This window comes from Hemicordylus capensis, chromosome 3 (assembly GCF_027244095.1).
Source record: "Hemicordylus capensis ecotype Gifberg chromosome 3, rHemCap1.1.pri, whole genome shotgun sequence".
Lineage (NCBI taxonomy): Eukaryota > Metazoa > Chordata > Lepidosauria > Squamata > Cordylidae > Hemicordylus > Hemicordylus capensis.
The window spans coordinates 357,028,272-357,053,714 of NC_069659.1; the positions used below are offsets into that span (position 1 = coordinate 357,028,272).

Sequence of the window (25,443 nt, forward strand, 5' to 3'; positions counted from 1 at the left end):
GAAAGTGGGGTGTGTGTGTGTGTGTGTGTGTGTGTGTGTGTTAGTGGTGGTTAAAAATAAGTAAGTTCTCTTATTTCAACTGATAAAAAGCCCATGAACGCATACAGATTCCTTAGGTTTGACAATTCACATCCTTGTACTTACAGGCATAATTTAACTTTGGACAATTTTTAAGAATTAGATATGATTGTTTCATGGAGGCGGACTTCCCTAGGGAATCGGCTGCTATAAAGAAACTGTTTCGGACTGCTGGTTATCTGCGGTCTGTAGTTGAAAGCCGATATTGGATGGCCTTGACACGAACCTGACTGATTTCTTGAGAGGACAAGTCAGGGATACAGGTAATTGTCCCACTTGTGTCATGTATGACTCTTTCAAGCTTTCTTTAAAAGAGCATTAGGGATATCTATGCGTGACTGGAATGAACATTAGTTGCATTTAAGAGAACTTGGAATCGTATGGAACTTTTGATGAGTGATTTGTTGTTGTTGTTTGAAATCTGTTTCACCACAACCGACCTCGACAGGGATGCCCTGCCCATGCAGACCTTTTGCTTGTGGTCTTTGTATATATCATAAGTGCCACCAGGCAGGTCTTCATTCTTTATTGTAACAATAACTTTGGCCACTCCATAACAAATGTCTTCTGGGCTCACAAACAAATGTATCAATCAGGTGAATGGTTGAAAAATGCCCATAAAAACATTTTGCCATGTGCCTGAGTTGTCATGTTGCAGGTGCCATCATATGTTCCTGTAATAAAATGTATGTGGGAGAAATGATCAGACAATTGGACGTACATGTGGGAGAACATTTAAGTGTGCTGTCAAGTCGGTGTCGACTCCTGGTGCCCACAGAGCCCTGTGGTTGTCTTTGGGAGAATACAGGAGGGGTTGACCATTGCCTCCTCCCGCACAGTATGAGATGATGCCTTTCAGCACCTTCCTATTTCGCTGCTGGCTGATATAGTAGCAGTGGGGATTCAAACCGGCCACCTTCTGCTTGTTAGTCAAGCATTTCCTTCCTGCGCCACTTAAGGTGACAGGGAGAACGTTTAGGCAATATCAAATGTCAGGAAGGACTGCCCTTTTGTGGATCATTTCTTAGAGAAAAACCATAATGCGCCAGGAAAAATATGTTGGGCCCTAGACAGAGATGGAATTTCCCCTAATTTGCATAAAATTTGCATTACTTTTTTCTAACAAAAGACATCATACAATTTTTCAAGATGCCCTAAATAGATTCTGATCTGATTTGGCATATTATCTGACCTATTTATACAGTAAAAGAATACTTTTACCATATAAGAATACAGATAAGAATGTGTGCTGTAATAGGAGTAAAGGTAAAGTGTGCCTTCGAGTTGGTGTCAACTCCTGGTGACCACAGAGCCCTGTGGTTGTCTTTGGTAGAATACAGGAGGGGTTTACCATTACCTCCTCTCGCGCAGTATGGGATGATGCCTTTCAGCATCTTCCTATATCGCTACTGCTGCCTGATAGAGGTGTTTCCCATAGCCTGGGAAACACACTTGTGGGGATTTGAACTGGCAACCTCTGGCTTGCTAATCAAGTCATTTCTCTGCTGCGTACACCATATTAATTTCCCCTCGCTGTAGTTTTTCAACTAGCCAAGTAGAAATTTTAGAATAGAAAATGTTCCACAGAGGAATAAAGTATGGGAAGAATTTCTGGAAACTTCTCCACCCCACATCTCTGGCCCTAGAAAAAGAGGGTGGGATGAGGGGAGACTCTTTTGAGGAAGGTGGTTGAATGGATGTTGGCTTCACAAACATTTTAACACCCCAGGTTCTGAGCGAAGAATTGGAGTTGCTCCCATTGATTCAGAGAGCTGGTCTTAGGGACACTTTTAGCCTCCTTTCCTTAAGGAAATTAAGCTAGCTTATGAGATCACTCAACTGTCTGTGTGTCTGTAACCAGCTTGGGGTGCTCCCCTCCTTCTGGGCTGTATTAGTCAAGTATATGTTAAAATGTGTACAGTTTGCTTACCATGTTTTGGAGCTCAATTAAGAATTATCTGAGTTTCTGTGCCTTTTCAGAAGGATTAGGCAGACAGGGCCCAGGTCTGTTAACAGCTCTCTGCTGCTTTGAGTGCAGTTCTTGTAGAAAAGTGGACCCACATTCAAGTAGTAATGATCATTGCTCATGGAACCTCTGGCTACTCTGAGCAATTCCGTGGGTTGGTGAGCATGGCTAGTTTTCTCTCCCCCACCCCTCCCCCACATACCACCTACTTCTCCCACTCTTTCAGTTTACTTAGAAGCTCATTTGCTGACAGTAGTGAATGGTCTGGATTCCAGCCTAGCTGGGTAGCAGAGTTACTTTTCTGCAGTGGCATATGAGGAAGCCCAGCGGCACCGGAATGCCAAGGAAGAGCCGGAGTGACTCTGCACGTGGTGCAACCAACTTGCAGATCCTTGTAGGGTTCTATGGAGTGGCCTGCGTGTCTGAACAAGACGATGTGCTGCTGCAGTGCCTCTTCCTCTGTGCAGAAAACATGCAGGGAAGGGAGTACCTAAAAGTCGTGTTTTGCACCCTCAGTGCTATTAATGAGGAGGATGCACCTGGAGAGTAGTGCCAGTTTTCTGACGAGCCCGTGAAGTCTGCTAGAGAGCACAGTAGGTGTTTTTTTTAAAAAATGGGAGCCATATAGCCAGTAGGGCTGTGCACGGAACTGGGTGAGGGTGGTTTGAAGGCAGCGGGGTGGGACTCTAAGGACGGGGGAGGGTGCACTTACCCCTCCCTCTGCTCCCCCCGCCCCACCGGTGCCCTGTTATTCAAGGCCCCTTCGGGGCGGCAGCATACCTCCCTGCCATTCTGTCTCCTCCTTGCCCAGAAGTGCCTGGTGCACGTGTGCATGCATGTCGGGCAGGTATGCACACACACACGCGCGCCAGCTGCTTCCAGGCAAGGAGGTAACAGAATGGCAGGAAGGTCTGCTGCCGCCCTGAAGGAGCCTTGAATAACAGAGCACCAGTGGGGCGGGGTGGGGGGGGGAAGCAGAGGGAGGGGCAAGTGCACCCTCCCCTGCTCTTAGAGTCCCACTCCTAGCCTGGACCAAACCAGTCGAGGAGGTCGGGCCTCTTGCTGCTTAAATAATAGCCCTCCTGGCAGGATAGAGGCTGGCCCTAGAGCAGCCCCCTTCTTGACACCCAGGTGGCCTGAGCAGCTGGGCCATGGGGAGTTTTAGGATGAGGCCAACTGGACACAGACCGGCAGTTACCCAAACAAGAGGGTGGTTTATTTGAGCAGAGGGAGAAGGGGGCAGGGGAAGAGGGGTTAACATACGCAAACCAAAAGATAGCAAAAGACACTCTGAGGCTATTCACACGTGTGTGCCGAACGGGGCTAAGGGAGCCCAGCCTGGTTTTGCAAGCACATGTGAACCGCTGGGACCGGGCCGATCCTGGGGGCACCACGGCGGCAAACCCGCCCAAGTAGCCTCCCTTAAAAACGAGGTTAAGGCAGCCATCAGGCAGTCCTGGGCAGGACTCAGCCACTTGTCCTTGCAAAGCTGTGCAGGGCAGCCAACACAGAGAAAAAGCCTCGTTTGACAGTCCCCCTGCCTTTCTGCCAGGCTAGGCCCCCCGAATGTGTGAAGTGGGGGGGGCTGGTTTGGGGTCTGTCTGCAAAGGGCTCCCTTGATTAAAACAGATAAGCCCCAGGCAGAGAGCGCTCCGTGTGTTGGCATGTAACTACCTGGCACGGCTGACAGGCCAATTTGTCTTAGTCCCAGCTCAGCTTTGTGGAATGCAGCCGCACTGACTCCTCACCCCACCCCAAATATTCCTCCTTATGCTGAGAGGTCCCCGAGAGAAGCAGGCTGTCCCGGCTTGGAGCCCATCCTCTCCCCAGGGGGCCATAGGAATACATCTGGCTGTCCTCAAGGCCCCATGTAAGCTCTGTTGGTAAAGAGGGTAGGACCTGCTCCAGTACCCCTGCTGCCTATGTTCCCATTCACATCTAGGCTTAATGTGAGTTACTGACATTAGTGTGATGGTGCCAACCCAGGCCAAGGTGGGAATCTCAGATGGATTTGGGGCCATAAACCACCTTGGTGTGAGTTCATACAGTCACACACACATCAGTCACCTACATTAAGCCTAGATTTGAACAACTCTGTAGTACCATTCACATCTTACATTCAGCACTCATACAATGAGTGTACAGTGCACACAGGTACAGAGTGGGACCAGGAGATCACCTAGCACAAGACCAGGAGAGCTGGTCTTGTGGAAGCAAGCATGACTAGTCTCCTCAGCTAAGCAGGGTCCACCCTGGTTGCATATGAACAGGAAACTAGATCTGTGAGCACTGTCAGAGATTCCCCTCGGGAGATGGAGAGATTCCCCTCTGGGAAGAGCAGAAGGTTCCCAGTTCCCTCCCTGGCAGCATCTCCAAGAGAGGGCTGAGAGAGATTCCTGCCTGCAACCTTGGAGAAGCTGCTTCTGCCAGTCTGTGAAGACAACACTGAGCTAGATGGACCAAGGTCTGACTCAGTATAGGGCAGCTTCTTATGTTGCTATGCAGGTACAGGCATTCACATGTTACACTGAATGCAGGCACAGAAATATCTATTTGCACCATGCATTTGAAGGGCCTGAACCCAGGTTCATTTTTAACATAAACACAGGGGCAATCATTCCCACAAACATATGTATAAGTGTACAGATATCCGTACACTCATACAGCATTACGTCTGAATAGGGCTTGTGAACGAGGCCTGTGCCTGCTGTTTGAAGGTCTCTTGCTCCCTCCAGTTGCTCCCTCCTTTCTCCCTTGCTGCCTCCTAAGCCTGGAACTCCCTCCCAGCACCCCCTTCCGACGCCCCGCTTCTGCTCCTTCAACACCCACCTTTTCCCTGAAGCCTTTGAAACAATCCCCTGCTCCCCATAACCGACTGTGATCCTGAAATAACCGCGTATCCACCTGCTGTAGTTTATCCCCACCTTCCTCCCCTTTGGGAGACGCAGGGACTTCTGCTTCTCTTCATTTGGGGTCTACCTTCATCACACGCTTCTCGGGGGGCCTCAGACTGCGCAGCCCTTCTAGGGAGGGTTTTGCCACTTTAACATCCCCCAGGAATCTTATGTGGAGAGAGTGGTTTTTCCACATTTTATTTTTATTTATTATTATCATTTTGTTATTTAAAATATTTCTATACTGCTCAAAACTTGTGTCTCTTGGCGGTTTACAATTAAAATAACATAAAACATCAAATCAATTAAGATCATTTAAAACATTTAAAACCCAGTATTAAAAATTTCAAAACTATAGATCTAGTTAAAAGCCTGGGTGAATAAGTGTGTCTTCAGTGCCTTTTAAAAAGTTGCCAGAGATGGGGAGGCTCTTGTTTCAACAGGGAGCGCTTTCCAAAGCCCAGAGGCAGAAGCCGAGAAGGCTAGTTCCCGAGTTGGCTCTGCAACTGAATCTCTCCTGATGATCCTAACATTTAAATGAAAGTGGATGGAGGCCGCCTCCTGTGGATCTCTTGCAGTCAAGGATTCACCCCCGTGAACTACCACCCCGTATGTTTATGAAAATAAACGGGCTGTTGCCAGTCTGCCATCCTCTCTCCTCCAAGAGAGTCCAGAATCCCAGTTGCACTTGGAGTTTCCTGGGACTTCTTGGAGGCAGCAGCGTAGCAATTAACCCTGCCCCTTCTCCCTCCTACATCTTGGCAGGCGGGGAGCCCTAGAACGCCCCCCGCCTCGTCTGCAGTAGATGCCACACCCCTCTCTTAATCTTGCTCCAGCAGGAGCTGCATTTGGGGGCAGGTTGTTGGGTGGTACATCTCTTGTTGAGAGTCCCTGTTCAGGACCGATGCAATTCCCGCCCTGAGCTCTGTGCATGCAGGCACGATCCCACCTGCTGCCTCCCAGCTCATCTTCTTCTCAACGGAAACTCTAAGAAAAGCAACAAAGAGGCTTGCAGCGATGGCCGAATGCTGCTACCCCCCTGGAATTGGTTCTTTGGGATTTTAGGCAGTTTGCACCAAGGGTGCACAGAAGAATGGAGTCCCTTGCTCTGCCCTCTCAGAGCTGACCCTTTGGGACCTGGATACAAAGTTAGATTCTTTGGTGGTGGAGGGAGCCACCCCTTGGAGGGCCCTGTCAGGCTTCCTCCTTCCTGAGCCATATTTATGTATTCTGCTGGTTTGTACCCTCCCTTTCCTTCAAGGTGCGCCGTGTGATCTGAGAGGTACATCTCGGGATTCTTTGCAAAACTGCATGGAAACGTGGGGGGTAATTCTCGAAAGTCGGCAGAGTGGAGCAGACCATGCATTAATAGACAAAGCTCCCCATGCTTGAAGCTCCCCTCCCAAACATGAGCTCCAGCTGCTTGGAGCAGTATTGGGTCTCAAGGGGTCTGGGTTCAAGGCTGCTGTCCTGACATTTGGGTGGCCACTGGGGCTTGAGCTGAACTGTTGGGATTTTTGCTGCCACCTCCTCAGGATCCCCAAGAGGAGGGGCAGGATGTCAAGGTGAGAAGCCAGAGTTGAGTGGGAAGGCGGTGGGTGAAAGGGGCTCTGGCTTGATGAGGGCTTTTGCAATGCGCTCTTCTCCCCCGCTCCATCCCCACCCGATATCCATTATGCTCGTTTACTGAGGCGCACTCTGGCCCTGACTCCCGAGGTGCTACTAGACCCCACCCTTATCCCATAAGGCTTCACCCTAACTTGGTAGCCCTGCCCCTTGCCTCCTGGATCCCACACCCTGCACCTCAGGATCTGAGCCTGACCTGGCAACAACCCCACCTCACACAGTCTCCAGCATCCCACAAGCTGTCTGCTAAAGCACCACTCCCTTCCTAGGAGTGTGTCCTTCTGGCTTGAGATACCCCCAAATAACATTGTGTTCTCTCTGTATCACCTTGTGGCAATGAGTTCCACATCTCAATTGAAACTTCTTCTAGGATTTTTTTTTTAAATTCAGCTTGCATGCATGAACATATTGATTTAAGCAATTGGAGATTATGTTGAAGAGGGCAATGTGAGGTGAGAAGGAGGAAAATCTTTGTATGATGCTGAAATGTTTCAGATGAGTTCAATATTGCAAACGAAGCTGACTTTAAGATTTCATGTAAAGTGTGCCGTCAAGTTGATTTCAGCTCCTGGCGCCCACAGAGTCCTGTGGTTTTGTTTTTGTTTTGGAAGAATCCAGGAGGGGTTTACCATGGCCTCCTCTTGTGCAGTAGGAGATGATGCCTTTCAGCATCTTCCTAGATAGCTGCTGCCTGATAGAGTACCAGCGGGGATTCGAACTGGCAACCTTCTGCTTGTTGTTCAAGCATTTCCTCGCTGCACCATTAGGTGGCTAAGGTTTCATGTAGTATAGTCTAATTCATTCCACGGTAATTGCAGATTTCTATCAGTTTAATTGTATACCTCATGTTTATTTCATTTTCCCTATACCCCTATCTTCTCGCTACTGTCTGTGCAGAGCTGGTCTTGTGGTAGCAAGCATGAATTGCCCCCTTGCTAAGCAGGATCCACCCTGGTTTGCATTTGAGTGGGAGACTCCATGTGTGAGCACTGTACAGTATTCCCCTTGGCGGGGCTCTGGGGAGAGCACCTGCCTGCTTGCCTGCAGAAGGTTCCCAGTCCCCTCCCTGGCAGCATCTCCAAGACAGGGCTGGGAGAGACTCCTGCCTGCAACCTTGGAGAAGCCGCTGCCAGTCTGGGTAGACAATAGTGGGCTAGATGGTCCAAGGGTCTGACTCAGTATAAAGCAGCTCACTGTGATTCTAACCCCCTTTGCTGGGCTACTTGCTTCTGTCGTATCCCTACACCCAGGATTCTGTGATTTTGTGCTGGAGGCTTTCAAGCAGAGGCTGGACAGCCCTCTCCCTGGGATGCTGGAGCCGTTGGTTTCGTGCACGGAGTGGGACTAGAAGACCCAACTCTGCAAGGTCCCTTCCAGCTTCAACCTTCTGTGATTCTGTTTTCTTTCCGATCTGATGCTCGGTTCCGTGAATAGCATGGCTTACAACAATATATCAGACAGTTTCTATCTAACATATTTTGCAGATCTTTACTTACTTTCAACGTTTATACCCTCTCCAGCACACTACTGCTTGGGGCGGCTCACAAAATTAATTAAATCCTTGGTGTGTTTCTCCTGAAAACCAGCACTGTCTATGAGGGCTCTTTCCTTCCGACGGAGAGCCGAGATGGAGTCTCAAGAAGCCATCCAAGGCAGCACAGATTTGGTGGGACTGGAACACGGCTCTCTTGTGTCCGCCTTCTTCTTCCTGCCATGCTGGTTTTCTTTCCCCGGTGCAGAAATGCCTGCTTAAGGGATTGCTGGGTGTATCGGTGCGATTTCCTGGTCTACTGTCAGGGTAGGGACGGCCTCTCCGCCCTCCAGGGGCTCCTCTATCTCAGTGCTGACTGTAATCCTCACCCTCATTCTCCCACATCCTGTGTTCAGGGCCCAGTCCTTAGCCCAGGTGGCGGCAGCTTGTGGGGTTGTGGTGAGATGCATGGTGGCGGTGGGCTGATGGACAGCAGCGGCGGCAGCAGTGGAGGGGGCCCCAGTGGTAGTTTCAGAGGTTGTCCTGATGGTGGTGCTGGTGGCTTGTGGGGTTGTGGTGAGATGCTGCGTGGCGGTGGTGGGATGATGGACAGCCGTGGCTGCAGCTTCAGCCGTGGTGAGGACTTCAGTGACTGGGGGTATAGTTGGGGTGAACTCCCTTGTGGGCAGCGACGTGGTGTCAGAGGAGCTGGTGGCCATGGGGGGGGTGGTTAGGCAGCCCAACTGGTCTTCTGTCAGCACAAGGACAGCCTTCCCAGCCAGCGCCCCTGCGCCTCTACAGGTCACTTTTTTGAGGTCTTTAACTTTTTTGGAATGATCTCTCATCCACCTGTGGAGATAGAGAAGATGACAGTCGCAGTTCCAGGGATTGTCGCCAAGATACACCGAGGTGAGTCTGCTGAAGCTGCCAAACAGACCCTCGGGAACGTTCCTTAGATGGTTCCTGTTCAGTCTGAGGGTGTTCAGTTCCGGGAGAGAAGACCCCGCCAGGCTCCCCAGAGAAGAGAGCAGGTTTGCCTCCAGATTGAGTTCCGAGAGCCTGTTGAGGCCTATGAAGACACTGGGAGGCCCACCTGCCAGCTGGTTGTGGGCCAGGCTGAGCTTCCTGAGGCTGGTGAGGTTTGCAAAGACCCCCGCAGGAAGAGTCTGCAAATGGTTCCTGCTCAGGTCCAGTTCTTGGAGCAGCGGCATCTCGCCAAAGAGCCGGCCGGGCAGCCGTTGGATGCTGTTGGAAGCCAGTTTCAGCTGCTTGAGTTTTCTCATTCCGTGGAAGGCCTCACTTGGGAGAGCCTCCAGCCGGTTCTGGTCCAGGAAGAGCTTCTCCAGGTTGGGCAGGTTCCTGAGCAAGCTGGGGGGCAGAGTTCGGATCTTGTTCTTGGAGAGGCCGAGCTCTGTCAGGCTCTGCTGGCTGTCCAGGCTCCCCTCCGGGAGGCCACTGAGCTCGTTCTCGTAGAGTCGGAGGACCTTCAGCAGCCTCAGCTCCTTGAAGACCTCCTTGGGGAGGTCTGAAATCCTGTTTCTGGCCAAGTGTAAGAAGGTCAGCCTGGGCAGGGCATCAAAGACACCTTCCGGCAGAGAAGGGATTTCGTTCATGTGCAGATACATCTCCTCCAGGTTCTCGAGATCATCAAAGAGCCCCTTTTCAATCCCTTGGATGCGAGAGTCGCGCAGAGTCAGTTTCTGCAAATGAGGCAGATTTCGGAAGGCGCCGGGTGGAAGGCTCTGCAGTTCTGCCCCACTTATTTCCAGGTCCTCCAGGTCCTCCAGGTTCTCAAATGCTCCCACTTCCACAGTCCTAATCTTGTTGCTTATGAACAAAACCTTCCTCAGGTTGGGCCTGTTCCGGAAGGCTCCCTCTTTGACGGCCACGAGGCTGGTTTCCACAAAGATCATCTCCGTGATGAGGGAACTTGCCGAGTCTGGGATCTCTGTGACATCCCTGATCTGTGTGTAGACGTCCTGGTGGTCCTTGGGGGCTGAATAGTCCTGACTTCTGCCAGTGTCCACACTGAGACCGAGGAGGAGGAGGAGGAGGAGGAGGAGGGCAAGGCCTCTGGGCAGAAGCATGCTGGAAGAGAGCCGGAGATCCAGCCTCATTAGCCACACATCCATGCACTTTACAAACCTCTCGCAATTGGAGCACCTCAGTTTTTAATGCATCCTGTTCATTTTTCATTTGGGCTGTTTCCCAGCCTGCAGTTCTAGCTCTTAGGTTACCCTGGATGTCACTCCTGCAAGCAGGACAGGGAGGCAACAGCTGTGCGCCTGCTGCTCAGGTGTACAGACACACACACCCCTGGCCCTTGTGTTAGCTGGGCTGGATGCTAGCCAGCCAGAGGGAAACATGGCCCTCCCCCCCGCCTTGATTGTGGTTACAGTATGGGGGGGGAGTGACTCGGTGAGCTAACCGAGCAAAGAGGCACCTTCTTAAACTGACGATTCTCTTTATTTAGCAGGGACCTTTATACTCATGGCTTTTAGTTGGCATCTCCCCCAGAATGGAGGGTGCGAGTCCACATATCAGCTGGATTCACCCCGAATTCGCAGTGGGCTATCAGGGACCAGTTCACATGCAATTCTGCTTTTCCTTGAATTACTAGTGCACATTCTAGCTTAGCCTGAATTACATCAGGGGTAAAAAAAACAATCCTCTAATTGTGGCAACCTTTTTGGGGTGTGTGTGTATGGGTGGGGGGACCAACCTTACTGGTATGTCCTGACACTTCTCTAGTGTTGTGTGTAGGGGCCATTCCCAGTAATTCAGCTTTTTTTCAAAACTCGCACTTTTGTGGGGTTGTGTTTTTTGTTGTTGTTTTTTTAAAAAAAAAAACTTCAAGTGGTGCCGATCAGCTTCAGAAAGAGCCTGCAGCTCCAAAGGGGCTTTCGCTGGGAACCAGAAGAGGTGGCACGAAGCCTTGCCTGCCTGCCCCCAAACTCAGCTGTTGCTCCCTCCCCACTTTGTTTTTCTCGCCTCCTGCCAAGGCAGGTCTAGTCAGTTCGGCAAGACTGTCCTCCTGTGTCCTGACACACCCGCCCGATGCCATGCTTGCGGACGGGAGGGGGCCGGCAGCAGGAGTGACTCTCTCCAACCAATAAAAGCTGCTGCTCTCCCCCCCCCCCCGCATCTGCCCTCCGCTTTGCTGAATTATCGAAGGCAAGGGGAGGGTGTCGCAGTTTGCAAGGAACTGGAGAGTTGGGTGAACTAGCGGAACGCCAAGTGTCGGCAGAAGGCGCTGCTTGGCAACTTGTCTCGCCAATCTTCCGCAAAGCTAAATCAAGGGGGAGTTTGACAGTTGTGTTTGGTATGGTCTGATCTGAGTGATTTGCAATTGCTAGCGCTGGGGAAGGGGGGGGAGGGGTTGTGACAGATTGGTGAAATTCTGTGGAGGGAGTCCAGAAGGGGAGCGGGAGGGAGGAATTCCAGAGTTAAACGCAAGCACGAACGGGAATGCAAAATGTGGGCTGCTTCTGCTGTTCCGAGCCTTCATGCTTTCCGTCCCTCTAACTAAGATCAATGGGTCAGTCTCAAAGGCTTTCTTGGGAAGTAACGTAGAGGGTCTTTCTAACCTGCATGGAAGCCCCATGGCTCAAGAGATGGACTGGAGAAGAGGCAAAAATTATGTTTCTCCAGAATCCCAGAATGCATGGAGCATGAATTTCACTTACCTGCCTGATCCCTGAAGATGCAGCTGAACTGGCGGAGTCGAGTGCAGGCTGCGGTCTGAGGCGTCTTGGCCTTAACTCTGGGAGGTGTCTCATTTCTGGGCGGCTGGGACCAAGATCTACACTGCACAGCTGCACCGCCTGGGTGTGCTGCCTGGTTCTGCAGGGGGAGATAATGCTGCCACAGAGCTGGCCTCCTTGAGCTGGCTGGCGAGCCCTTTTGGAAAGCCAAGGGCTGCTTGATCGGCCAGGGGCCTGGCCAGAAACATCCTACATGGTTTTCTCACGGTCCTCCTGAACACCTTCTAAGAAAGACGCCATTTGAAAACCTGTTGGTGGATTATGGGCCAGTAATTCAGCAGTAGAGCTTCTGCTTTGCATGGAGGAGATCCCAGGAGATCCCTGGCAGTATCTACAGGTAGGGTTGGGAAGGACTTCCCCTGAAACTTTGGAGAGCTGCTGCCAGGCAGTCCTGAGCTAGGTGGATCAAATGTCCATGGAATGCATTGAATTTCTGAACGACCAAGAGCCATTCGGAAATTCTGTGCATTCCTATGACCCTTTGGAAGGCACCAGGGCTTTTCAGTGGGCCTCTCCTTTCATTCATTTTAGGATGAGGCTGTAGCTCTGTGGGGGAGCCCCTGCTTTGCCTGCAGAGGGTCCCTGGTTCAGTCCTTGGCAGCATCTCCAGGGAGGGCTGGGAAGGACCCCTCCCTGGAACTTTGGAGTGGTTGTAGACAATTCTGAGCGAGATGGACCAAGGGTCTGACCAGAAGGCAGCTCCATATGCTCCTAGACTGGTGTATCCTGTGCAGAGGAGCTGAAGATGACATCACCCTCCCCTGTGAAGAGTGAGTTCAGTGCCAAAAGAGTGGGAAAGGGCAGTGAACCCAGAGAGGCGCAAAGGGCAGCATGAGATCTTGGAGGCTGGAGTGCAGCAGCCAGGCGGACGGCTGAAACCTCTTTGCTGCAGCCCCCGGGGGACCTGCTGGCATCTGCTGCTGACCTTGAGGAACGCTCTGCTGCCTTCCCACTTCTTCCAGTGCTCAACTCATATATCTGAGCAAATAAACCTGATGATACGACGTGGTGCAAGAATCTCTTCTTCAAGGCCAACTAGAATCCAAAGCAGGATGCAAACTCCAATTCAGCTTTTCCCTACTCAGAAGTGGGGCAGCCAAGGCAGTATAACAAATCTATTTGAATGGTTGGCTAAGCTGCCTATCAGGGGCGTAACTAGGTTGGAGTGGGCCCTGAGACAAGATTCTTAAATGGGCCCCCCCCGCCGAGAAATTTTAAAATAATAATAATAATAATAATAATAATAATAATAATAATAATAATAAATAATTTGATTTCTATACCGCCCTTCCAAAAATGGCTCAGCGCGGTTTACAAAGAGAAAAAGGTGCCTCTTTGCCCAGTTAGCAGGGGACTTCTATTCTCACATTTCTGTCCTCATTCAAAACATACAAAAAACAGATGTACAAAATTGAGCAAATGAGAAGAGAAGAATTATATGGGAGTAAAACCTTTTTTAAAAAGGAGTCAGGAAGCACATCTTTGGAGGCTCAAATGGATACCTTTCAGGCACAACTATTTCCAAGTCAAAAATTCCTTTTTCATATGGTGTATTTGCAAAACCAAGGATTTGAGCTTGAAGTTCATCTAAGCGACTTCCAGTCTGCCAGCAAGTAATACCCGAGCAGCTCCCTTTTCAGTGGTGAAGCTCTCTGCATTGTGCTCCATTTTCGAAGAAGAGCTCTAAGAGCGGAGCCGAATGCGCTCAGGGGCGTAGCAAAGTTGGAGTGGGCCCTGAGAAGATATTTTAAAATGCCTTCCCCTCCCAAAGTCCAGGGCCTCCACACACCCCAGGCTTCCAAGGATTTAAGTCTGATATTTCAAAATAAGTATGCTGCCAAGAAATACATTTCACTGAATACACACACACACACACACACACACACACACACACACACACACTCTTCACAATATATAGTAATATACATTGAATACTATATATTTGTGCTACTTTTAATGCCTAGAACACACTAGAAACACTAATTATTAAAATGGGCCCCTTGCTGCAGATTAGCAAAGGAGACTTTCAACCATGCAGGGTGAGCCTATGTTTGTTTTCTCAGAATTCTGAACCAATTCAGTCAAGTTCGATTGCAGGAGGTTTTTTCACAAGAGGCTTTTAAAGCCCTTTAACACACATCTCCTCTGGAATGGAGGTGCTGCATTCACATGTTGGCCAGATTTACCCTAAGGGGAAAAATATAAAAGCACAACACATGCGTCACTGTTCTCACTCACGTCTCAGTTCTCACTCAGACCTGGGTTGCAAAACAACTTGAACATAAGTGTATTTATGAATTAATTAATTAATTAAATAAATACATAAATAAATTTGTTCCAGAAGTTTTTGTAATTTCCTGCTATGAAACAAGCCACTTATAGGAATTTTTAGAGGGTTTTTTTAAGCCAGCAAATTTCCCAACCAGTTTTAAATTAAATATTCAGAGACTTCTCAGCCCCCCCCCATCAAAGCCCTATGGCAAGCAGTTCCCTATATAGGGGTGGGGGTGGGGTGTAACCACAAAAAGGAATTCCTATTCTCCCTGGCAAAGGCTGAGCTGTCTGGCCTGGGCAGAAGAGGGTCTGCTGCAGAGAGCTGTCGTGGCCGCTCTGACTGCCAGCCTTCTTCCTGGGGCTTGCCAGCCTACTCGAATCCAGGCTTCACGGAGGCCTACACGGAGGCCTCCCTGGAAGCCCCATCGCCCACCCGCCGGTCAGCTGAGAGGCGCCCGGGAGGAAAGCAGCTGGCCTGCTGCTTGGATTGCCGACCAGGAGGACCAGCAGGAGAGAGGAGGGCAAACAGCACAAGTGGCTGAGGGGCCTTGGGGCTGGGCAGGGGGCAATGGGGAGTCATGTGAGGTGTCTCTGGGGGGCCCCTCAAGGCAGTGGGGCCCCGAGACGACGGCCTCCCCCTGCCTCATGGTAGTTACGCCCCTGCTGCCTATATTGTTATAGACAACTAGTAATTTTAAGCCCGTTAAAATAACGGGCGCTAGTAGGGTTGTGTAGATACGTTTGTCAGATCTGTATTTCTTTTTCTGAGAGTACTGCCCCACTCTCCCTCCCTCCCTTCTGCCCCACTCTCTTGCCCTTCCCCTTCCCCCTTCCCACTCCCTCTTGCCCTCCCCCTCCCCCACTCCCTCTTGCCCCACTCCTCTTTCAACGGAAGCACACCATCTAGTACATATGGGGTGGGGACACTAAATTAAGCCAGCCCGGAAGGAGGGACCTGGAACGGAAGCCAGGGATGCTGCTCCTACCCACACCCACACCCACCAGAGGGTCTTAAAGGCGGCCTCCTCGCCCCAGAGCGGTTCCCTAACAGGAAAGGGGTCACAGTCCCTAAAGGGGACAGTTCCTCCGGCGGAGCCTGCCTCAGAGCCGTGGCCTAGCCGCTTCTTTCCCACCCGCAGACGACGGCGAGGGGGAGTCCCCGGCTCGCAGCACAGAGCAGACCCCGTCGGAAGCCGCCCGCGTTCCCTTCTCAGGCCTTGCCAACGCCACAGGCCGCAGCCTGGGCAGTGACAGTTAGAGAGGAGGCGGCGGCAGGACACCGCCGCCGCCGCCGCCGCTTTTCTCCGGCGCACCGGGCGACAGCGACAGCACCGTACCCATTCTGTCGGCAGCAGCAGCTGCTGCGGCTTCTCTTCTGGGGACTTTCCCTCACTGCTCCTGCCCAGGCGTGCCCCACACACCGGCCATGGGTTGGGGCGGGACGCAGCAGCCGCGCCGGCGCCCTGGGGCCGAGCTTGCGGAGAAGCCTCAAGGAACTGGAGAGAAGCTGGGCCCGCCGCCTCTGCTCTCCTTGCGGCTGGGCCAGACCCGCTGCCGCCGCCCCTGTTCTTTTCGGCCGGAGGGCCAGACCCGCCACCGCTGCCTCTCCTCTCCCTGCGGCCGGGCTGGACCCGCCGCTGCCACATCTGCCCTCCCCGTAGGCTGTTCTCGGCCCACCGCTCTCCTCAACATGGCCGCCTAGTGCCTGCGGCCGAGGAAGACACGGGTGCACACCCAAGGCTTTTATTATAGAGGATATTGTTAGCTAAATGGTTGGCTAAGCTGCCTATATTATAGTCTCTAGATGGCTAGCAATATATTGATTTTCGAAGGAGGAAACCTCTCTGTTTGACATTTGCTGTCAGGCTGATTATGGATACTGGCCACTTAAAGTGGGGTTTTGAGTGAGACATGAAAATGGCAAAGGTTTGAGCTAAAGGGGTTAGGGGCCGGGCTGCCACAGGGAAGGTATCTGGGAAGTCCTGTGTGGATGTGTCCTCAACTCTTGCTTAATGTGTGGATTACTTGCAGTTTTCTTAAACCAGACTATTAGCAATAGCAATAGCACTTACATTTATATACCGCTCTATAGCCGAAGCTCTCTAAGCGGTTTACAATGATTTAGCATATTACACTTTCCAACTATTCAACTTTCAAGAGACTTGATAAGATATTCCCCTCAGGGGGTGGAGCCGCTCTGGGAAGAGCAGAAGGTTCCAAGTTCCCTTCCTGGCATCTCTAAGGTAGGGCTGAGACTCCTGCCTGCAGCCTTGGAGAAGCTGCTGCCAGTCTGGGTAGACAATACTGAGCTAGACAGACCAAGGGTCTGACTCCGTATATGGCAGCTTTCTATGTCAGTGTGGTAAGTGGGTGGCATTTCCCCCTTGTTCATGACATTTCCTTGGAGGTGGAGTGAGCATTCAGCTCTACACTGGTTCAAAGCAGTGGTGGTTATTCCAGGTGGTTCTTTTGCATGGTCTCTGTGGTTCAGAAATGGGCTTCTGCATGTGCCCAGGACCCAGCCATTGGAACTTCCCAAGCCTTTCCCTCAGTAGATTTTTGGCAGTATCTCCTCTTCCCCTTTCCTAGCTGTGCTCTTGTTCCCCCCACGCTCAGTTCTTCATCCTCCTCCAAAGGATTTGCAGCCATTCTGGTGCCTGCCTTGCTTGTGCTGTTCAAAGACAAAAAGGTGTTATCTTTTTTTCATTTCTCTGCTCTCCTTTGAGTTCTAGTCTTATTCCTTGCTTTCCTCCCAAGCTTCTCCTCCTCTCTCCTTTTGCATGTTCTTTTTCTCTTTCGGTATTCCCCCTCCCTCTGGGAGGAACATTCTCAAATTTTCTGTGGGGAGTGGAGCGGTTACTCCTGATATTCAATTGAAATTTGCCTTCCTGTAGCTTAAGCCCACTGGATCTCATCTGGCCCTCTGGGGCAGCAGAGAGCAGGTCTTTGCTTGCTGTGTGTGACAGCCCTTCACTCAAAATTTTCTCCTCCCTCTGAAAGTGTGGCATCCAGAACTAGACACTGTACTTGAGAGGAGGTTTGAATAGGGCAGAATTGTTGGGAATTCTCTCTGGTAAGAGATACCCTTCTATTACTGCAGAGTGCACAGAGGCAAAACACAGCGGAGTCTGCCCAGGCATGTGTGTCTGCTAAGAGCCAAAAGAAACTTGGAGCCAGTTCATAGTTTCAAGTCAATATGAGGAGTCTTTATTGGAGAGCTCCATTCATATGAACTCCATATCTCTAATCTAGCTAGCTAGCTGGATGCAGACAGATGCTGTCTGCATCTCTGCATACATGGTGCAGAGAGAGAGGCGAGCATGTGTGTGATAGGGAGAAGAAGAAGGAAGAGAGGAAGGGAGGCAGGCAGGCCGGCAGGAAGGAAGTTCCTGAGAGTAGCAATCTACATATCAAAGGGATAGTGTCAGAGCAGTAGAGAGGAGGAATGACCAACGTCTTGACCCCTCTAGCCCTCTCAGTAGTCTGTCCCCCTCTGTCACTGAGGCATGAGCCAGCGCAAAGTCCTTACTTCCAACAAGAATAAAGTGGAACTATTACTTCTTGTGACTTGTTATAATGATGGTTCTGTTAATGGCACCTGCCTCTTCTGCAGCTGCCCTACATAGACTTGAAATCCTGAGATTTTTGCATGCACACCTTACAAGCCAGATAGATATTTCCCCTCCTGCAACTGTATGGCTTTTTCTTCTTCTTTTGCCTAAGTACAGAACTTTGCATTTTTATTTGGATTCTAGCCCAGTTTTCCATTCAATCAAAGTTACCTTGAATTTTGTTCCTGTCTTCTGAGATGATAACGCTCTCTCCCACTCTTATGTCCTCTGCACAGTTGATGAGGATTCTCTCCCCCCCCCACACCCCATATTCCTTTCAGTGAAGCCATTGATAAAGATGTTGAATTCTAGACCAAGTTGGAGCCCCGGGGCACCATCCAGTTAGATACAGAGCCATTGATGAACATTCTTTGAGATGGTTTTTCTTTTGAATCCACCTGCTGACCAAAATGTCAGGGGGGTGTTGCCAAATGCTTTGTTGAAATCAAGATAAATTGTAGCCTCGACAATCCCACAACCTTCCCAGTTGTTAACTCAGTTTTAAAGAGAGAGAAAATATTTATTTTTAACATAAGTTAACAAGTCTATGCTAGCTTCTGCTATCCACTATATTGTTTATCAAGATGCCTGCTGCTTGTTTACAGTGCAATCTAATCTCTGCCTCTGCAGATGGGGTGGACCTTGCCTCTCCCTTATTTATCACTTGAAATTTGCTGGAAGCCCAGTGAAGAGGTGCTGTTCAGGAGCTGATTTGGTCTGTGCCATCAGCTGTGTGGCTTTTATTTTATTTATTTATTTAGCATATTTGTATACTGCTCAAAATGCAAGTCTCTGGGCTGTTTACAACAATACAATAAAAACAACAAATAAAAAGGTTAAAACATTACAACAATTTCAAATTAGAAACATTAAAACTATTAAAAACACAAATCAAACAATATCTAATTAAAAGCCTGGGTGAACAAATGCGTCTTAACTGCCTTTTAAAAAGTTGTAAGAGATGGCTCTTACTTCACTAGGGAGCATGTTCCAAAGCCTCGGGGCAGCAATGGAGAAGGCCCATCCCCGAGTAGCCACCAGACGAGCCAGTGGCAACTGCAGACGAGCCTCTCAAGGTGATCTCAGAGGGTGGTGGGGCTCCGGGCGAAGAAGATGTTCTCTTTTGGCTTGTGCTGGCTAGCAAGAAGCCCCAGTCAACTTGCAGAGATCTTCAGCAGAGGCTGCTGGAACTATAAGCAGACGAGCTGCTCTATCCACAGACCTGCCATGAAATGTGGTGTTTTTAATAGTCGCATTGGGAAGTGGGATAGAAATGTATTGAATTAAACAAATTTTTTCATTGAAGGAGTTTTGTCTTGATCTGCACATTTGCTTAGTCATGGAGAGGAGCCCACTTCCTTCCTGGGCCAGCCTTGTTCAGCCTCCCCTCTCTTGGTTTGCAGAAACCTGCCGGATTTCTCCTTGGATGTGGGCTTCACCCAGTTCCAAGCCCGTGGATGGAGCTCAGCTCTTTGCTTGAGATTCAAGAAGTTTCTAGTCGTGGCCCATTCTATTGTGGATCATTTCTGTAGTGCATTTTTAATTTTTGTTTGAAGTGCTGAAAGCGATGTGGCAAATGCAGGGTGGAAGAGAGAGTTGGAGAAAATTGGGCTGTGTTGTGATTTAAGAATCAGATTTCTAGATGGAATCTAGTCCAACACAATGAGGTCATTCAGTCAATCAAAAACTGTGTCCTACCCAGGTTTGGGAGCTGTGTGTGCTCCCAATTTTCAGTTGTGTGGAAGCAAGGTAGGAGGAAAAACATCCCAGGTTTTTCTCCTACCTTGCTTTCACACAACTGAAAATAGGGAGCACACACAGCTTCCAAACCTGGGGAAGACACAGTTTTTGATGGTGTGAAAGACCTCAGTGTGTTAGAGAGTGGCCCAACTGGAACAGGGTTTCCTGTCTGCTTTTTGCGATGTGCCCTTGCATGGTAGTGAAACACGCTCTCCATGCCCAGTCCAAACAACTTTAATCTGCTAGCCAGAACCATTCCTCACTACTGCCTCAAAAATACCCCCTCATCAAAAACTTAAGGAACACAAGCCACAGGGCTCAGAGCTGGTTTAAGACAAGGGGGAGGTGAGTTTTTCCAAGCTTGAATGGATTGGCTTCAGTTAAACGGAGTTCTTTTCCGCAAAATCGCTTGGCTTAATCCAGTGCAATCCCAATCCATTCAGACCCTGCTGTGCTCACAATTGGGGACACAATAGAGTTTGATTTTCTACTCCACTCTAGTAAACCTCCATTCTCACTCACCCACCAGTTATCCTTCAAATTCTCTCCCCCCCCGCCCCGCTGTTACTGCTGCTTGGATTGCAGGAGGCAGGGAAAGAAGGAAATGCCTCTCTTCTCCCTTCCTTGGGTGCAAGCAGACCTGGGGATTGTAGCTTTTCCAGGGTCAGTGATGTCTGTCAGTAGCTGCTGAGGAAATTATGCTCCCCGGGGCTGCTTGCTCCTGGCCGGCTGCCTCCTCCGCCAGAGCATCAGCAACCACCAGGTGTGTGGCTGCGAAGGAGAGTGGTTGGAGGAGGATTCTTGGTGAGTGGAAGGGTTAGGGTAGGAGTTTGGCAGTAGTGGGTGAAAAGGAGTGGGATTTTTCTCCAACATAGGTTAAAATCTGAACCTGGGAAGAATTTGGGAGTCCACGTGCTCACCTCCTGTTCCAGGTGAGCTCCCCAAACTCACATTTCTGAACCAGAAAATGCAAGCATTGGTGCCATCTCTATTTAAATGTTGTGACACTCCCCTCTTTTCCAGCCCAAGTTCCCTGCTAATCTTGCCATAAGACACCTCTCAAGAAAGCAAAATCTTTCTTGAGAATTTGAAATCTCAAAACCCCATCTTCAGTTACCACCAGCATGTCTGGTGGCGACTCAGAGGCGGGCCTTCTCTGTGGCAGCTCCTGGGCTGTGGAATGCACTTCCGGCAGAAATTCGTAATTTGAATTTGTTATTGGCCTTCAGGAGAGCCCTCAAGACCTCTCTGTTTGGCCTGGCCTTCCAGGGTTTTTAAACTTTTTAAAAAGTTTTAATAATGGTTTTATGTTTTTACAGTTTTCAATTTCAACAGTTAATTTATTTTAGTTTTATTTTAATGTAAACCACCCTGAGCCATTTTTGGAAGGGTGGTAAAGAAATCCAATAAATAAATAGATAATAAGAAGGCAGGATAGGTGGTCTGCAATGTAATATGAAAGTGCAAACAGATACCCTTTTAGACAAACCAATGAAATGAAAGTTTTGCATTGTATAGCGGAAGTAGAAACAGTGGAACAAGGGACTGGATGGATTTGATACATTTCTTCATTTGGCTGTTTTTACCAAGCAGAGCTCAAAATACAGAAAGCTTCCTAAAGTCCTCTGTGTCTTTAAACTTAATGTATTTATTGATTTAAACTAGATTTGCACACCATCCCAAACTTTCATCTCTGGGCAGTTAACAATAGAATTAAAAAAGTTAAAAACATATACAAAAAACTTAAAACAGTTTAAAAATCAACCACAGATTAAAACCTGAAAATTTAAAAAGTTTGGCTGAAGAGGTGGGTTTTCAAATGCTTTTTAAAAACTGTTAGAGATGGGGAGGATGCATGGTCTCTTAAGCTGCATGCTTCGGAAGCAACCCATCTGCCTTCTAAAGAATCCATTCTATCCGGGGCTTTCAACTTTAGGTCCTCAGATATGTTTCCAAGCAAAATACAATGTGCTGCTTATTACCTATAAAGCCCTTAATGGCAATTAATGGGGTCCAGGGTACTTAAGAGAGTGCCTCCTCGGACTTGAATCCTGCCACCCATTAAGATCATCTGGGGAGGTCCAGATGCGGTTGCTACCAGCTCGCTTGGTGGCTGGGATGGGGCCTTCTCTGTGGCTGCCCCAGAGCTCTGGGATGTACTCCCTGTCAAAATAAGAGCTTCTCCATCTCTGGCTGTTTTAAAAAAGACCCCTAAGACACACCTGTTTTCTCAGGCTTTTAATTAGTTGGTTGGTTTTAAACTGCTTGTCTTATTTTGTAAAAATGTTTAAATCATTTTATCCTGTTTGAATACTTGTATTTTAAATTATGTACATTTCAGGTGGTATATAAATATGATAAATAAGATGGAATCAAACGCATAGAGAGGGAGAGAGGAGAGGCTACCTGTCTTCTTAAAGCTTGGAAATAGGTTCAGATCCCCAAAGGCCAGGCTGTGATGGGCATGCTATGAAATGCACCAGAGTGGCACCTCTGCGAGATAAGGAGACTTATTAACATTTCAACGGAGAATCACAGGAGGAAAAAGCAGACTAGTTGTATACACTTACTTGCTCCCTGAGCATGACAGACGAGATTCAGACACCGGAAATTAAACAAGCACGTTTGCTTGGGCTGACTGCTTTGCTAGATCCCAAAATTGAGTTTGGGCTGTGGGGAGCAGTTGTAGTAAACAAGTACACTCAGGATCATTGTAAGTCTATTTTAATTTTCTTCTTCTTTTTAAAAAAGCCGTCTGAGCCAATGGCCCTTGCCATTGCTTATAGTAGTAATGAATTCCATAAGTTAATGATGTGATGAAGAGATTTCTTTTAGCTCTTCGGAGCCTGCCTCAGGCTTCTCCCAGATCACTGTATGGCTCCAAGTTCATACACTCTTATTCTGCCCCCCGCACTCCATTTGCTCATGCCCCACATGGTCATAGGAACGCTCACCCAGTCTGACCCTTGGCCTATCAGCATAGTCTTCACAGTCTGGCCGCAGCTTCTCCAAGGTTGCAAGCAGGAGTCTCAGGCCTGTCTTGGAGATTCCAGGGAGGGAATTTGGTAGCTTCTGTATACAAGCATGCACATGCTCTTCCCAGATAGGCCCCATCCCCTGAGGGGAATATCTTTCACATGTGCTTTCACATGTAGCTTCCCATTCAAATGCAAACCAGGGTGGATCCTGCTTAGCAAAGGGGACAATTCATGCTCATTACCACAAGACCATTTGTGCTACTGCCTTGTAGGGATGTGCACAAAGCCGAGTGGGGGTGCATCTTTAAGGGCGGGAGAGGGTGCACTGTGACCCCTCCCACCGCATTTCCCCACCAGCACTCCATTTTGGCAGTGTCGTGCCTCCCTGCGGCCCCGTTGCTGCATCTCCCAGAAGTGACTGGAAGTATCAGATTCGCCTGCTTGTGCCCATCGCCCGCAGTGTGTGTGTGCCCATGCCCAGCGTGCACAGGTGTGTCTGATACTTCTGGTCACTTCTGGGAGATGCAGCAATGGGGAGGCAGAGAGGTACGCCCCCCCCGGGGCTTTACCAAAACGGAGTGCCGGTGGGGGAAATGCAGCGGGAGGGGTAAGTGCACCAGCCCCTGCTCTTAAAGATGCACCGCCCCCCGCTGTTGAACCAGCTGAATGACCCACCATTCGAACTGGTTCGGAGGCCCATAAAGGTCTCCTAACTAGTTCCATGCACATCCCTACTGCCTTGTACTGAGTCAGGCCATTGGTGCATCTAGCTTAGTATCATTGACTCTGACTGGCAGGGACAGGGCTGTCCCTAGGGAGTTGCGGGGCTGGGGGCAAATCAGCATGCGCAGGGCCTCCTTAACATTTCATATGATTACAAAAACATACTGACTGATGACATTCTGTGTAAATAGTGTGAGTGAGCGAATGAGTGAGGTTTTAGGGCAGAGGGTGTGCACAGTGCTCTGGTGGGCAGCCAGCGCTAGCCACTCTGCCTCCTGGCTGGAGAGCTTCAGGGACTGGGGAGAGATTCCTTGGAAGCCCTGCCCACCCGTTGAACAGCTGAGAGTCGGGGAACTGTAGCAGCCTCTCCTCTCCTGCAGGGAGCTTTTGGATAGTGGACAAGCATGGCTCCTACAGGCTGCAGCTCTACAGGTCGGCCGAGCTGGGGGATACGAGGAAGGTCAATTTTTGCAGGGCAGGCTGCTCCCCCGTGGGGCCTGTCCAAGCACAGGGCCCAGGCCGATTGCCCTGGTCGCCCCACCCTAAGAATGGGCCTGGGCAGTGGCTCTCCAGGGCTTCTGGCTTTCTGAACCCTACCTGGAGATGCCAGGGATTGAAACTGGGACCTGCAAGTTCTGCAAAACAGATGCTCTGCCACTGAGCTGCAGCCCCATCCCCATGTGGTCAGGTGTCCTTATCCCCGCAATGACCTTGAACCCCACAACGACCTTGTGAAGTTGGTTAGGCTGATGGGTACTGGCCCAGGCTCACCCAGGGGCTCCATGGCTGAGCAGGGATTTGAACCAGAGTCGCCTTTGTCTTAGTCCAGCCAAACGCTTAGTCTAGCTTTAGCTACTACTACACCACACTGGCTGTCCGTAGTGGTGTGTGTGAAATAGGTGTGTTCCCTGTTTCTTCCCTTTACACTCTTCACACATTGTTCTTATGGAGGAAAGGCTGATTGGCAACTGCTGGCCATGATGGCTGATGGAAGCTCCATACTCAGAGGCAGCCTACCTCTGGATACCAGTTCCCTGGAAGGCAAACTGTGGGGAGGGCTGGTGCCTTCTTGCCCTGCTCACAGGCTTCCTAGCGGCACCTGACTGGCTGCGGTGGGAAGCGGGATGGCAGACTAGACAGGCCGTGGTTCCCATCCAGGAGGAGAGACAATGAGGTGGGGGACCTCAATAGGCCCATTCACACATTATGTTCAACCCTTGTACAACGAGTGTGCAGTGTAAACAGGTACAGTCACTCACAGGTTATGTTGGAGGCAGATACAGAAGGACAGTTCCTATCTGTGCCATGCCTTTGAAGGGCCTGTATCCAGGTTCACCTCTGCAATGAGCACAGGCACAGTCATTCACACAAAAGCATGTACAAGGGCACAGACCTCTGTACACTTGCACAGCATAATGTCTGAACCGGGCTAATAACGGAGGGTGAGTTTTTGTGTTCTTTTGTCTTTCTGTGTTCCATCACCAGAGCGCTGTGATGATTGGGGCGTGGACACCATGAAGCACAAGCCTGTCTATAATGGCGAACCGACCAAAATCAAGTGCCCGCTCTTTGAGGCCTGCCTGAAGTACAACTACAGCACTGCCCACGCGGCTGGCCTGACCCTCATTTGGTATTGGATCGGGCAAGGCCGGGACCTGGAGGAGCCCATCAACTTCCGGCTCCCCGACAGCCGCATCAGTAAGGAGAAGGACACCCTCTGGTTCCGGCCTGCGCTTCTCAACGACACGGGGAACTACACCTGCATGCTCAGGTACCTGCCGCTGCTTGCTCAGTGGGGAGTGTGGGGCTTGGAAGCCTCACACAGAACAGGCCTGAAAAGTGGTCCTGGCCTTTCTGTGTGACAACCGCACTGGCCATTGCTTGCGATGGCACTGACTGTCTGCTGAGAGGAGAGGGGCCAGCTGTGAGCTGATGCAAAGCCGTCCAGCTCCTGCGAGGGAAGTAGATGGTTGAGTTTGGCTGGGGAAAGGTGCGGCACGGGGTGCCCGGTCATGCAGAGTGTATGACAGGAAGCTGATGGCTGGTGAGCAAGAAGCACAATGGCTAAGAAGGCAACTGGGAGACTGGCTTACGGAACACACTGGGCTAAGGCATAGGAGAGAGGGGGGGAGGGCTGGTGTGTTGCCCACTGGCAGGTGCAGAGAAGCGAAGATGTTGCGTTTAGATTCTGACTGTCCACATCCTTGAATGCGGGCTTCAAGGACCGGGCTGCTGGTTCTGATGTTGGCCATTAAATGGGGACCCTCTGGACAGGGCTGGAGCAAAAGAGCAAGGCTGTACCTTGGAGATTCTCAGCC

General features: G+C 50.1%; 2 protein-coding genes across 7 annotated transcripts in view; one reads left to right on the forward strand and one right to left on the reverse strand.

Annotated features, from left to right (window-relative positions):
* The window catches only part of IL1RAP (interleukin 1 receptor accessory protein), a 99,667-nt gene that overhangs the window by 29,625 nt on the left and 44,599 nt on the right, over positions 1-25,443 (forward strand). For 2 of the 3 annotated variants that reach the window (XM_053307869.1, XM_053307871.1), the window contains exon 3: positions 24,611-24,896. In XM_053307869.1, coding sequence (XP_053163844.1) covers positions 24,611-24,896 — 286 coding nt within the window. Of the gene's footprint in view, positions 1-20,479; positions 22,138-24,610; positions 24,897-25,443 lie in introns of those variants that run through there. The other variant, XM_053307870.1, reaches the window with a different exon arrangement.
* Positions 589-15,769, reverse strand: LOC128350147 (carboxypeptidase N subunit 2-like). Of its 4 annotated transcripts, none has more exons than XR_008319175.1 (2): positions 15,411-15,769; positions 589-752 (listed from the first exon to the last, which is right to left on the reverse strand). XR_008319175.1 is itself a non-coding variant. In XM_053307872.1 (2 exons), exon 1 carries the CDS (start codon positions 10,165-10,167, stop codon positions 8,314-8,316), a length of 1,854 nt encoding a protein of 617 aa, XP_053163847.1. In that variant the 5' UTR covers positions 10,168-10,229; the 3' UTR covers positions 589-752; positions 8,061-8,313. The 4 variants fall into 4 exon arrangements, 2 of the variants coding, with proteins under 2 accessions (XP_053163847.1, XP_053163849.1); XR_008319174.1 differs by lacking the exon at positions 15,411-15,769 and adding an exon at positions 11,722-12,300; XM_053307872.1 differs by lacking the exon at positions 15,411-15,769 and adding an exon at positions 8,061-10,229.

Coding starts and splice junctions, on each gene's coding strand:
- LOC128350147 (XM_053307872.1), bottom strand. CDS start 10,167: ATGGATGTGTGGCTAATGAGGCTGGATCTCCGGCTCTCTTCCAGCATG.